The sequence below is a fragment of the Culex pipiens genome, unplaced genomic scaffold, assembly GCF_016801865.2.
Source record: "Culex pipiens pallens isolate TS unplaced genomic scaffold, TS_CPP_V2 Cpp_Un0020, whole genome shotgun sequence".
NCBI lineage: Eukaryota > Metazoa > Arthropoda > Insecta > Diptera > Culicidae > Culex > Culex pipiens.
Genome location: NW_026292837.1, coordinates 43,165 through 56,433, shown reverse-complemented (window position 1 = coordinate 56,433; position 13,269 = coordinate 43,165). Strand labels below are relative to the sequence as shown.

General features: G+C 33.6%; 1 protein-coding gene across 1 annotated transcript; it reads left to right on the top strand.

Annotated features, from left to right (window-relative positions):
* The first annotated feature begins 1,926 nt into the window (after positions 1-1,926).
* On the top strand, positions 1,927-11,795 carry LOC120430648 (uncharacterized). The gene is made up of 3 exons (XM_039595753.2): positions 1,927-2,454; positions 7,270-7,574; positions 11,635-11,795. The coding sequence occupies exons 2-3, from the start codon at positions 7,319-7,321 to the stop codon at positions 11,793-11,795; spliced, it is 417 nt and encodes a 138-aa protein (XP_039451687.1). The 5' UTR covers positions 1,927-2,454; positions 7,270-7,318.
* Positions 11,796-13,269: the final 1,474 nt, after the last annotated feature.

Sequence of the window (13,269 nt, the reverse complement as noted above, 5' to 3'; positions counted from 1 at the left end):
ATTTTTGGGGTGTGCGAAATCTTTTTTTTCTTGCGTACATGCTTTTTGTGTACACGTTTTCTCATGCAATATTACATGCTTTTGCTCACAAAGGTGATGTGCATGCTTTTACATGCGATTTTACACGGATTTTTTTTGCTGTGCAGACTCTACACCCAAAATTCAAAGTCGAGATAATCGTTCTCTCAAAATTTATTGAGGGCTCAGTGCCAAAATCGATAGAATAATGGTACCAACTCACACCATCATAACAAATGAGTTCATTCGTTAAAAAAAAAAATCGTTAGTTGAATCAATAAATCTCCAACAAGTGTCATACATCGACTTCTGACTTCTCCATGGTCACCAAGCTGTGGTGGCCGAGGCAGCTAAGTCATTGGATTGGTTTGTCAAAGGGGTCTGGTTCGATTCCCGTTGTCGACACTTTTGGTTTTTTGTTTGACGGATGAACTTTTTTTGCAAATGAACCTCAAGAGAATAGTTCTATCGCCCATCTCGAGCTGTGTTCTCTGCGTCCGTGAATGGTACCACTATTCTCTCGACTCGAGACCATCATTCTCTCGGACTAGCGCTGCCAGTTTTGGGTGTAATTCAGGCCAGTAAAACACAACTTTCTACGTATAAATCTGCGATAGTGTATCTCGGTGTACACAGTAAAAAATCATGGAAATATTACATCTGGGAAGGGGTACGTCTTTCATGTCAGAAAAAATGTGTAATTTTACCTCTGAAAATGTGTAATTTTTTCCACTTTTCAGGTGTTTTGTCACTTTTCCGTCTTAATTGAGGTAAAATTACATCATAAAAGTGGTAATATTCAACCTTTCAAAATTACACCTTCTACATTAACATTTTTTACTTCGTATAATATTTAGCTCCAGCCACGCCGTGCTTATGGTACGAATATCGATGCCAACATTTCAAAAAGCATCTTGTACAAACCATGCGTTTTGAGAAAAACGCATTTGAATGTTGAGCATCCATTTTCAATTACCATTTTTATATAAAAGCAAAATAAGATGTTCTAATGATAACAAACGATGAAAAACGTTGCATTTGTTGATAATTGATCATCCATATTCAATAAAACATTATTCCCGTAATTTTATTTGAAAAAAAACAAACATAACTTCTTTTGAATTCACCAACGTCGATATCACCCTGCTGTCACTGAGGGGGGCGCTTTGTTATGATTCGTTTTTCTTCGCCGAATGTACATGGCGCTTTTTTCATGTTGCTTTTTTTTCGTCACGAGGTTTATGTAGTCTTTTGTTTGACAGGTTGACAGGGCTATATAAACTGGGACTGCTGATGGCAGAGATTTTGTTTATGTTACTTTATTTAAAATCATGATTAAACAGACTATACTAAAGTAACTTTTGCTCATTTTTGGTGGAGAGGTAGCTTATTAGAATTACTTTCAGAATATACAATAACCCAGAAAGTGTCAAAATGTACATGATGCCTTTTGAAATGTTACCGTCGATATGTTCCTGTTCAGATTGGATGTTGCCTGTTCTGTGTAATTTTTTTACCTTTCCCAACTGTAAAGTTGATTGTGTTTTTTATCTTCTTCTAATAGCCATAATTTTTCTCGGTGTACATTTTCTCATTTTGGCATTACTCTTTTTCAAAATTCGCTAAGCGTTCTTTTTTTCTCGCCCTGTTTACTTTCAGGTCCGTTTAATTGGCTACTGACATTGTGTTTTTCCTTGTTTTTTTGTCGTGATTTAGTTTTTAGGTGCGCAAAAAAGAAGTTTTTTTGGCGAATCATCATGATTCGCTAGTGTTTTCAAAACACCCCCTCAAAAATCCCATTTTTTCCTTCCGCGCGGTGCAGTGTATATGAAAAGTGAAAAACAAACGGTTTTTTGATTTGTAACGTTTGAACTATTTAGTGAAGAAAATTTTAAACCTCTCTAAACGAACAAACTCCACCTCAACCATACACAAGAGCCAACCAAACACGGTATCATACACACAACTCGGTTGCAAGACTACCACAAATCCCCCGTGAATTGAGCACGTTCACACGAAGATTCACGTAGTTTTGTTTTTGCTCTCGCTTCCGATTTCGTTCAGTTGGCAAAAGCTCAAGAACATTTCCTCGTCCCACCCCATAATAAGGGAAAATCCTTTGCAAAGCTCGCGCGTAACGATGCACGTCTAGAGAAGCAACAAATACTCGCACAAAGAAGAAAAAGTTGCAAATTGTGCACATATTTGCCTGATAACAAACACACAACCCTCCCTCTCTTACCCTCTCGAACATCACCACTAGCAGAGCACTACAGCCACCACCACCACAACTACTTTTCACAAAGCCACGCAAATAACACCACACCAAGCAAAGCTCTCCTTCTCGATATAGTGCAGAGGAAAATCCACCGAAAAGTTCATTGGAGCTAGAGCATCGCCCGAAAGCATCACCAACACCACCATCACCAGTTCAATGTAGGTTTTTCCCTCCCTCAAGAAATCTTCTTCTTCTTCTTCTTCTCATCATGCTTTCTTGACTCTTGCAAAAAAAAAAGATTCGCGGAAAACTTGCTTCTTACGCATCTGTGTGTATTGTGCTTTTCCCGATAACAATATATACAGCTTGGAAACAGCAACGTGCAGTATACTTATCTACATGCATAAACTTATCAACTCTTACACACTATCACTATCCTGGTTTTTGTTTTGACTTAAACTAGCTTTGAAGGAACGGCTTCGCCTCCAAGATGGGGTTGTTTAGGTGGATTGTTGTTGTTGTTGCTGTGTACACTGTGAAAAATGATATCCAACTTCATAGCCTCATTCCTCCCAAATGATTTGCTATAACAGTGCCAAGGTTGAAGCAGATTGAGCTAGTTCGAGCCAACTTCGATTTATCTTCTTCTTCGTGTCCTTGTTGGGCGCTGCCAATTGATGTGTTGAATCGTTTAGTTTGACCTAGTTTAAAGTTTTTTGTCAAGTTTGAACATAAGGAAGAGACAAAACACTTCTTCAACGATACGTCAATTTGTTTCTCTCGTAATTGGATTTTCCCGTACCTTGTGAATGTAAGAACTTATTGTTATCATTTGAATGTAATTTCTAGTGGAAATTTGAGAACATGATCAGCACTTTTGATTTATTTGTTATCAGCAAGTTAACCTTCCCTGAAATATATTAAATAAAATAAAATTGGCTAGATTGAAGAGTGATTTCATCACAGTAGTCAAAAGTTTCCAAAATGTGTTTTTTTTGTATAGCCTTATGACCACTGCGACCAATTATAGGAATATTGTGGTATGACTCATTTTTTTATAGCAAAATCAGGTTGACCCAGCACCGTGGAACGTTGATAGGCGGCTCCTGTTTACTGCGTTTTGTCCCAGTTAGGGTCGACTTTTTTGATGAAGTCAAAATGTGGTCAATGGGCAAATTTAAGCCCATGTTTATTTATAAATCTCACGAACTACTTTTAAAACATTAAAAAAATGACATTTATTTGCAATATTTTTCGACCCTACAACTTTATTGCTATTGTTTTTTTTCTATTTTACCTATTAATTTTTCAAATATTACTGTACTTTAACCCCAAAAGAATACAACAAGATTTCATAAATGAATTAAAATTTTGAATGAAAATCCTTATCAATATTGATCATAAGATTAAAGAAAAATATATTTCTTTAATTTATTTAAGAAAAGCCTGTAATTCGAATGAATAACTAAAAACAAAAGAAATCATTTTAGTTTAATTACTATTCCTCATTGTATATTTTTGTCAAAACTGGACCGTCTGCCCCTGGAAAATCCAGGATTTTTCTTATTTTGTCCAGATTTTCCTGGACTCCGTAATTACAAATGTATTGTTTTCAAATTTTGTTGTGAAAATGGTAGTATAGTCAAAAACAATCTAATAGAAAGGCACTTGAAAGTATTTAAATGTTTTTTTAAGAACATTCCCATTTTTTTTTAATTTTGTTTGGCAAATCTGAAACGTTTTTGAGACTTGATTTTATTTTCTTGATATCATGTAAATCAATTATTATGATAACTTTTTCTTCTAAAAGCCCAAATCTTTGATTTATGTGTGTTAAGTTAAATCTTTTTGTTTTAATATTTATAATTTCACAAATACTTTAAAAACTATGTTATTTTGCTGTTTTTCATTGAATAATGTTGAGGTTTTTCAGAGGTATAGTGGAAAATTAGTTTTAAAAATGTTGACAAAAATAATACATATATTTTTAATCAATACTTAAGAAAGGGCTAAAGACAAACCGTATGTTTTTGAATGTTAGAAGATATCTGAAATTCCATCTTATGATTTTTTTTTCAAAAATCAATAAGGCCCATGCAAATATTTTTCATAGCTTTTGTCCCTCGGCTCTGCCCAAGATCGTAGGGGGGGCGAATTCAAAATATGATTATTGAAATAAAAGGCATAGTTTCAACATTTGCACGAAAAAAGTGTTTCAAAATGCATTTTACACTTGTTCAGTTGTTTTGCAATCATTAATTTTCAAAAAAAATTAAGATTTAAATAACAAAAACAACAAATTTAGCGAAAAAAAAAAACATTTTGCGATAGTAAATACTGAAATTTTTTAAAAATTCAATAGATTTTAAAATTAATCCAAACATGCTAAAAAATATTCTAAACGCAGCGGAATGCAATTTCAATTGATTTCAGCTAGCTGCAGTTCAAATTCCATTGAAATGTTGAGTTTTTTGGAAACAATATTTTTTTTGCCACCTGATTTTTCGGGCCAACTTTGATGGGGGGGAGAAAATTTTTTTTTAAAAATGTGTACCAGCCTAAGGTGGAATATGTAATATTTTGCTTAAAATTAATGTTTTAATTATAACAAAAAAATATTTTTCAACCTTTCAAATAAAAGGGACACTTTTTTCAATGCAATATGACCTTTGGAGCCACAGATCCATAGAAGATCCCAGAGATCCTGGAAATTTCCGAGATTTTCAAAATTATTTTCCCGTTTCCCGGTAAAATCAAAACCCGGGAAACTGGACGCTCTATTCTAGGATAGAACAAATTTAATTCTAAGTTTTTGGCACTTGGTGCGGACAGGGTTAGAAATGAATAAAACAAATTTCAATATTTTGAAGCAACATGTATAAGTTTAAACAGTCAGGCGTGTGTCCAAAAATTTCGTTCGATTTTGCTATGATTTCAATCTGAGGACTTAAAATTCAAAATTTGAAGGGTTCCTTAAAATGTATATTAAACATACAACAATAAACGTTATTCAATAATTCCTGAATAGTTGGCAAGTGTCCATTTTGTTTTCAATGATAATTTTAATGTTTAGCAATAAAAAAAAAAATTTCCCCCTCATTTTTCAGATTATTTTTGATGTAGAAGGGGGACACAAACTAATCAAGAAAAATTTAGGTGTTTATTTTTTTCAGGATTTCCTATTTTTTTTTTTTATTTTTTTGTGTAATTTTTTAATTTAATAAAGCCTTTTTCTAGATCGTTGGTCAACTGACTTTTTAAAAACATAATATATCTCAAAGTGATTTTTTTTCATTTTTTCCGGTGTACAATCAAAATTATGTTACATTGAAATTACAAATTAAAATTGTATAATTTCAAAATGTTTTTCGTCATGACTCAATTTATTTTAGATTTTCATTATGGTTACTTATATCTTCTGCTAATATTGTTCTAATATGTTTGAACATTTTAGGAATATGTAGCGAATAAAAAAATAGATCTAATGTAACATAAAATACATTTTTTACAGAAATTGTTATTAATTTCTAGTATCTGAAAAGCATTTTATGTTTTATTCACCAATCAGATCCCAAAAGTTAACATGATCTTTACACATTTTTGTAAATATAAAAAAATAGTAGTTTATGCAACAAGTTGCAAAAAGAAGAATCAAGTTTTGCAACGAGTTCCATACAACTTTTTTTGCAATTCCGAAAAACACCCTTTGGACAGAATTATAGAACAAATGTCTATGCATTGTGTCAATGAATCGTTCAAATCAAAAATTTTTTGAAAAGTATAACTTTTCCTAACAAGTGCTGAAAAGTTCAACTTTTCAGCATCCATTTCAGTGCTGAAAAGTAGAACTTTTCAGCATTTGTTTTGAAAAGGGTTACTATTCGATTCTGTTATTTTTGGTACAGAAAAGTAGGCTGTTTCGTCGTTCAAGAATGACAGGAAAAGTAAGTAGTTTCACGACGGAATTGCAAAAAAACACTTTTTGAATAGAATTTTATGTCAAGCATCCATGTTTTAAGTAAATTCAGCATTCAAATAAATAAAAAATGAAAAATGTTCCTTTTTCCTACTAGTGCTGAAAAGTTCAACTTGCTGCAAAAACTTTTTTTTAATAATAATTTCCAAATGACATTTTTAAAGTCTAACCATCCCAAGATTGTAAACGCACTTTTCAGAGATAATTAAATGTAATTTGGTTTGAGAAAAATGCGAGCAACTTTAAGATTTTGACCTCACTTTAAGTCATGTTTCAAAGTGTTTGAGACATCGCATGAAGAAGCAAAACAAGTTAATAAGGTCTAGCTTAATTTTAAAACAAATTTAATATTCTCTTTTAATTTTCCTTCTCAAGACACACACTTTGCCAGCAACAACAACAACCACCCACATAAATTCCCATCAGAAAAGGTTGCAGAGTAGCTGCTGCTCGAACGCTTCACAAGCTTCCTGTGTTTTTTTTTCCCCAAAATGGTATTTTCACTTTTCTTGTTCCCTTTGGTTCCTTGCCTTTGTTCGGGGAGCTTTGGGTTGGATGAAGACGAAGAGAGCTTCCCTTCGTTCTGGTATACTAGCAAATGGATGCTTCAAGTGGGATTTTACACTCCTGCTGGATTAGGATGAATGACGTAATTTACCCGCTCCCCATTCGGGGATAATTCCTACCTTAAAGTCGATTGAAGGTTGGGGGTTTGTTTTAAGATTTGATAATTGAACTTTATGATTTTTTAAGGGATGAGGATCCTTTAAAAGCTTGAACCCCCCAACTTTAAATCGAGTATGAAGAATTTTATTTGCTTTTTGTTTTGTAGAGTTACTTGAATATGAAAAAAATTAGTTTATTTTTTAAACAGCAACAATATGTGTCCAACCAAAAGCTCCCCGCGCATTCGGCAACGCTGCTAAAGCTCCCAAAAGCTTCTGTTCTAAAGAAAAGCTTCGCCGTTCATCTGTTATACTTCCCACCCAAGCGCTTACCGATTTGTGTTTTGTTTTCTGTGTGCGTGCCCTTCTTACTTACTTTTCGCTTCGTTAAGCCGCGGCTAAGTCGCTTGCGTCGGGGCCAGCTCAAGTTCGGGCGGCGATATGGCGTCGCCATCTCGTGACTGCTCGTCGAAGCAGCGTCCGTCGTACATTGGGGGCGCCACGAGCACCAGCAGCAGCTTCGGTAGCAATACGCAGACGCCTCACACCTCGACCTCATCGCTTGCCTCCTCGTCGGCGGGGGTTTCGCCCTTTCAGCCCCAGCAGCTGGGGTCCCATCACGCTCATCACTACCATGCGGGGCCGGCCAGTGCTGCCAGCGCCAATTCGCTCGAGTCGGCTTTTTCCTTTGCCGGGGGTAGGTTTTCCGTTTTTCTTTGATTTTTTTCTTCATTTGATTTTGATGAGTTGCCGCAATGATTTTGCGCGATTTTGTAATAATTTTATTGATCGGCTTTTCAAGTTAAGCAAATTTTGTTAACATATTTGAAGTGGCTGATGTGGGTCCAAATGTACAAATTATTCCATCACCGGTACAAAAGTTACACTAAACCACTACACAAATCCTGCTGTTTCAAATTGAATCTACGTTGGTTGAGTTGTTCCATGAAATGAATGAATCTTCGAGTATGTTTATCGTATGCATCAACTTGTTTTGATTTGATTTATTCACACAGAAAAAAGTTTAATTTTGGAAGGTTGAAAAATCGGTTGGTTGAATATTACCTCTTTTTTGAGTAATTTTACCTATATAGGGGAACAGCATCTAATTCCAGCGTGCCTCTTATGTTGGCAGGTCAGAACTTTGACATTCAAATAATGCTAGTTAAAAGCGTTTTCAACTGAAATCGAGTGATAAATAGCCTAATAAGAAGTGAGCAAGTAAGTTTCTATCAAAAGTTTTGTGAAATTAGTTGTTTAAATAGTGAAAATCAGCAAATTGGATGGAGTTAGGAGCGAGTGCTTAACCAGCCAAACATACTAGAATTTCCCCTAATGTGTCATTCTCTTATGAATATTACCATATAATTTTTTCTTTGTGCTATTTTGAAGAATTATTAGCACATAATAAGCACTAATGCGATATGTTTTGCTAATGTTCTTAAAAAATATAACTAAACAGAACAAAAAGATTTAATTTCAAAAAAATAATTTCGTTTAAAAGTATTGGATAGGAGAATATTACAACTTTCATAATATTACGCGTTTGAAGTTTTAAATAACTGTTTTTGTTAAAAACACAGAAAAAAATAATGGTTATATTTATCAGGAAATGGTGACAAATTTTGGGTAAAACAAAATGTGCAATATTACACCAGGTATTGGTAAATTTTCTTCAGCTTCTGGTGAATATCAATCAAGTTTACATTTATAAACTTTTTTCAAATAACATAAAACTGAATTTTTTGACAAAAAGATGAAAGAATATCAGTGAAATATTTCTTGGATTAACCCTTTTTTTAGCACATCCAATAAGTGACAATAACAAAACAAAAAAAATCAATGATTGCCTAAATTTGAAATTCTGAATTCTATTTAGCAAACTTTCATTTATTAAAAACAAAAAATAAAATAAAATTTGAAAATATTTAATTTGAGATCTGATTTTTTACCGTCTTAGAGATATTGATGAATTTATATGGTTTAATTAGTAATTTTCAGAAAAAAACAGGTCTTCAGTCTCACATTTCAAACAGAGCTTGATTCAGAAAAACCATTTGAAATGTGAAACTTCATTCCAAAACTTTGATATTATTTTTATTGAATGAGCAGAAAATGTCACAAAAGCTTTTCATTGAAAATCAAACTAACAGCATCTGATTTTTCATAATTCTGGACTTATTAGGTGACACTGCTAATCACTTTCCTTTTCATAAACATATTTTATAAATTTAAAAAAACCTGTATCTCAGCAACCAGCAGTTCGTACAACTAAGTCTTAAAAGGGAAAATAAAAGAATTTGAGCAGTTTTTGGAATTTTTTTTTAAATTGCAAAAATATGTAATCCATCGACAAAGTTGTACGACCATTTTCGATTGTATCTGAAAGTGAATTATAAAATTTGGACTAATATTAACATCATTATTGAAAAAAAAAACTATTACTCCGTTACTGTTTTTGCACCATTCCAGAGAAAAGTACAAACATCATATTTTTTACTCGACATAAACAAATTAAATATACATGTTTTGGAAACATAACTTTAGTGTTAACAAATTTTCATCTATCTCTTTTATTCTGAGAAGTCCGTTTTGTAACCTGATATTTTATCCAAGTTTCCCTTCTTCTTTGGATACAATTTTAGAATTTTCTAATTCCCATTTTGTATGACTAGCCTGAAAAATCGTATGGAAAAACTAATAATGCCAAATACCATTTTTTGACATTGGAAATGCATGGATTTGCCAAAGCAAAGTGGATTTCATTGAACAAAATAAGACAATTTTGATTTTGTGGTAGTTAAAACGATATTGAAAGCGAGTATTTTTAAGTACATTAAATAAAAGTGTCAAAATTTTACCAACCCAATCTTTCGTCTTTTATTATTAGACTTGTATGTCGAACTTTATATATCTTAAATGTATCACAGTAAATGTTGTTTAGGGTGACAATAAAAGTCGTCATCAGGGATACCTTCTGACACAACTCTTGAGCAAAATTTGTTAAAGTTTAAGGGTCACTGTAGACGTCTTCTTTAAATCGTTTAATAACTCTCCAGGATTAACTCGAATCGAGTGGCGATCTTGAACAAAGTTGTTTGCCATAAAATTTTACATAAAAATTTCACACTTGACAATAATTCGACACTTTTAACTACACTGGTGGTGGAATTTTGGAATTTTACTTCTCCCCATACATTTTTGGAAAATTTCCCAAACAATCTTCAAAGGTCAGTAGCGAGCTTTGAACCTTTTCCAATTTGGCTAAAAATTGGCACAGTTACTTATTTTTTCGAAGAATGGAAAGAGGGTATCTCTTAACATTTTCCAAAAATAAATATCTATCACCCTAATGTTGCTTTTATTAACAAATTGGTGAAACATTAAAAAAAAACAAGTTCTTATTAGATTTGATTACATTTAATTGGATTTTTTTTATATATCAACTTAAAAAAAATGTTTACATTTTTAAACTTTAGATGTTATGATAAAGAGCGATAAAAAAATTTAAAATGCCTGATTATCGGTTTCAATATGCCTAATGGTTCATTCCTTGCCAACTGAGTACACTTTTGGACTCGACCTTCACCGATTTGGGCCAAACTTGGTGGAACTGTTTATCTATCACTAATCATTGGATATCCCAAATTTGGTGCCATTCCCGTCAATGGTTCATTTTAGTTTGAGGTTTTTGTTGATTTTTATCCAAAATTGACCTGAAAACACGATGATGAAAAATAAAAAAATAGAAATGGATCAAAATCACATTTTAAAAATTAAAGTGTAAGATATAATATTGGCGTGAATTCAAGGGTTAAAGATATATTTTTATCGAATTCCTTGGACAATTTCCTATAAAATGCAACAGGAAAAAAGTATTTTTCTATAATGTTAATGAGTAAAATTTAAAAAAATTTTTTTTTAGGAAATTCACAAAAAAAAGAGGCGGTAACAATAATAAAGGGATGATCCAATCAGCACTAAACTTGGTATTTCTCTTAGTTATCGATAGATGAACGTTTTCTTCATGTTTGGTCCAAGTCCATGAAGGACTAGCCCAAAAGTGTACTCATTTGAAACGCATTTGCTTAAAAATTCAAAAATGTTAATTGTTCGAAGGAAATATTCAAGGGAGTTATTTGAAAATATAATCTATCTATTCCTTAATCGTAGATCTTATGCGGAAACTATAAACGTTGATTCAAATCTTTGATCAATCAAATCAATTTAAAATTTATCGTTGATGCATACGAAATCACCCCGTACGATTCATTCATCGTCCGGCAGTCGTTCCACTTGTTCCACACACGTGCGTCTCATCCACTTAATCGTGCCAATAAAACACCGAAACCCACGATCTGGGTCCACCACCATCATCATTGTCATAAAAACCGACCCACCAATTCCTCTTCCATTGAGCAGCCCCAGCTCCAGCTCAATAGCTAGATAGTCTCGTTTGCCCTCAACAAAATCAACAACACAAGACAAAACAAAAAAAAAATGACACACATCAAAGTCTCAACACTGCAGCGAATAAACACATAAAACCCAAAAACACACAACAAAAGCCAACCGATACACGCTAAATGAATAACGTTCAAAACCCCCACAACAAAAAAAGAATCTAAATCGAATCAACCAATCCTTTGTTAACGTGTGTGCTTCCATCAACGACGACGACGACATCAATAAAACCCCCCCGCACCAAATCGGAATCGACCACCACCATCTGGATCATCGGTCCAACACAACAACAGTCGGTGGCAGTCCGACCAAGTTGTCACTGTTCGGTGGGAGCTCGAAAATGTCCACCACCGGAAGTCCGCCGACGCTGCCCACCGGACCGGGCCCGAGCCGGCAACGTTCGCTGCGGGACCGGCTGCGCGAGGGCATTACCGGAAGTTTGACCTGGCAGTAAGTTCTTCTTTTTTCTTTGGTTATTTTTGTCGATTTGAATTACTGTTCGCTCTTATTTTTGTCTTGTTTTTTTTTTCGAAGTATTTCTAAAAGTGTTTGTTTTGCTGTCTTAGTTTTGTTTTGAACTTTCAATATTTTTTTCTCCTTCAGTGTGTGTTTGGGCTAGATGATAGTTCAATAAATTTCATCATAAACTGTTAGTACTCGATTTTAAACAGATTTTTTGTAAACAAGTGTAAGTATTTTTTTATGGCCAAAGACTAAGCTTGTCGATTTCAGGATATTTCTTCCTTCACATTAGATGAAATTAGAGCGTCCGTTTTTCCTTCCAAAAGAAACTTTTCTGGGATTTTGAGTTAAAAAACTGCCCTTGTGTTTTTTGCGGATTTTACGTTAATTTCAGAAATTTTGGAAAGGTATAAATATTCTTAACTTTTCAACAACAACATTTTGAAAATGTATCTTACAATTTTGTAGACCAGAATGACTCAATTTGATTTACTTAAATTTTATTAGGGTACTTAAAAGATTTAAAAGCTTCAGTTCTTGGCTTATTAGTCCCAGTAGCAAGTAAAACGAAAATTTTGTTTATTAAGGGCATAAAAAACAAAATTTTCGTTTACTTGCTACTGGGACTGATAAGCCGAGAACTAAATTTGAGAATTGATCCACCTTCTGTTATTTAAAAATTTCAAATACAGCGATTCCTAGTCAACAATCTAATCATCAAACAAAAAACAATACGGGTCTAATTATTTTGACCATGGAACTTCCAACAAATTGTAGTAACAATTTTGTTTTTGAGAATTGAAAGTACATACTTTCATACATGAGAATTGAAAGTGCAATTTCATACTACGTTACTTAATCCACCTTTAGGTGGTTGGTGCCTTCCTCTCATTTATAGTGATTCCAAACCCCCCAAAGTGTCCACATGTTTATGGATCTCCCCTAACGTTCGCAGCACCTAAGAAGCCCTAATAAAAATAAGCGATGAGTAAAAAAACAGACTACCTACAGACTTTTTGTCAAGATTATACAGACACGGCCTTTGAGGAAAATGGCATCCCTCTACACGGCTTTTTCGTGGCGATCAGAGCCGACCAGTTGAAGTTTTGTGAATTCAGACCAGTTTTTAAACTGCTTGTAATTTAAGATAGGTAAGTCAGATCTTGAAAATTCTTACTCCACCTAAATGGTCTTTTCATATGCTTTCTAAAAATATATAACATGTGAGGGTTTCATGAAAGAACCACCCTTTTTACCATAATTTTAATTTAATATGAAACAGTTTTTTTAACATAACTTTTTAAATACATGTTAAAAGTGCATGAATTTAAATAGCAACTTAGGTGACGTTAAGATGGGTCGATTAAAACCATTCCGGCCAAAATTGGTTGAGCCTGTGACGAGATATTCCAGTGACATTGATTTGGTACACATGTCGATGCCTCTGTGCTCTGATGTACTAACTG

What these genes read in the sequence shown, in the direction of transcription:
- LOC120430648 (XM_039595753.2), top strand. Translation starts at nt 7,319, where the DNA reads ATGGCGTCGCCATCTCGTGACTGCTCGTCGAAGCAGCGTCCGTCGTAC. An exon ending in GGCTTTTTCCTTTGCCGGGG is followed by an intron (nt 7,575 to 11,634) that starts GTAGGTTTTCCG and finishes ACACAACAACAG; the next exon opens with TCGGTGGCAGTCCGACCAAG.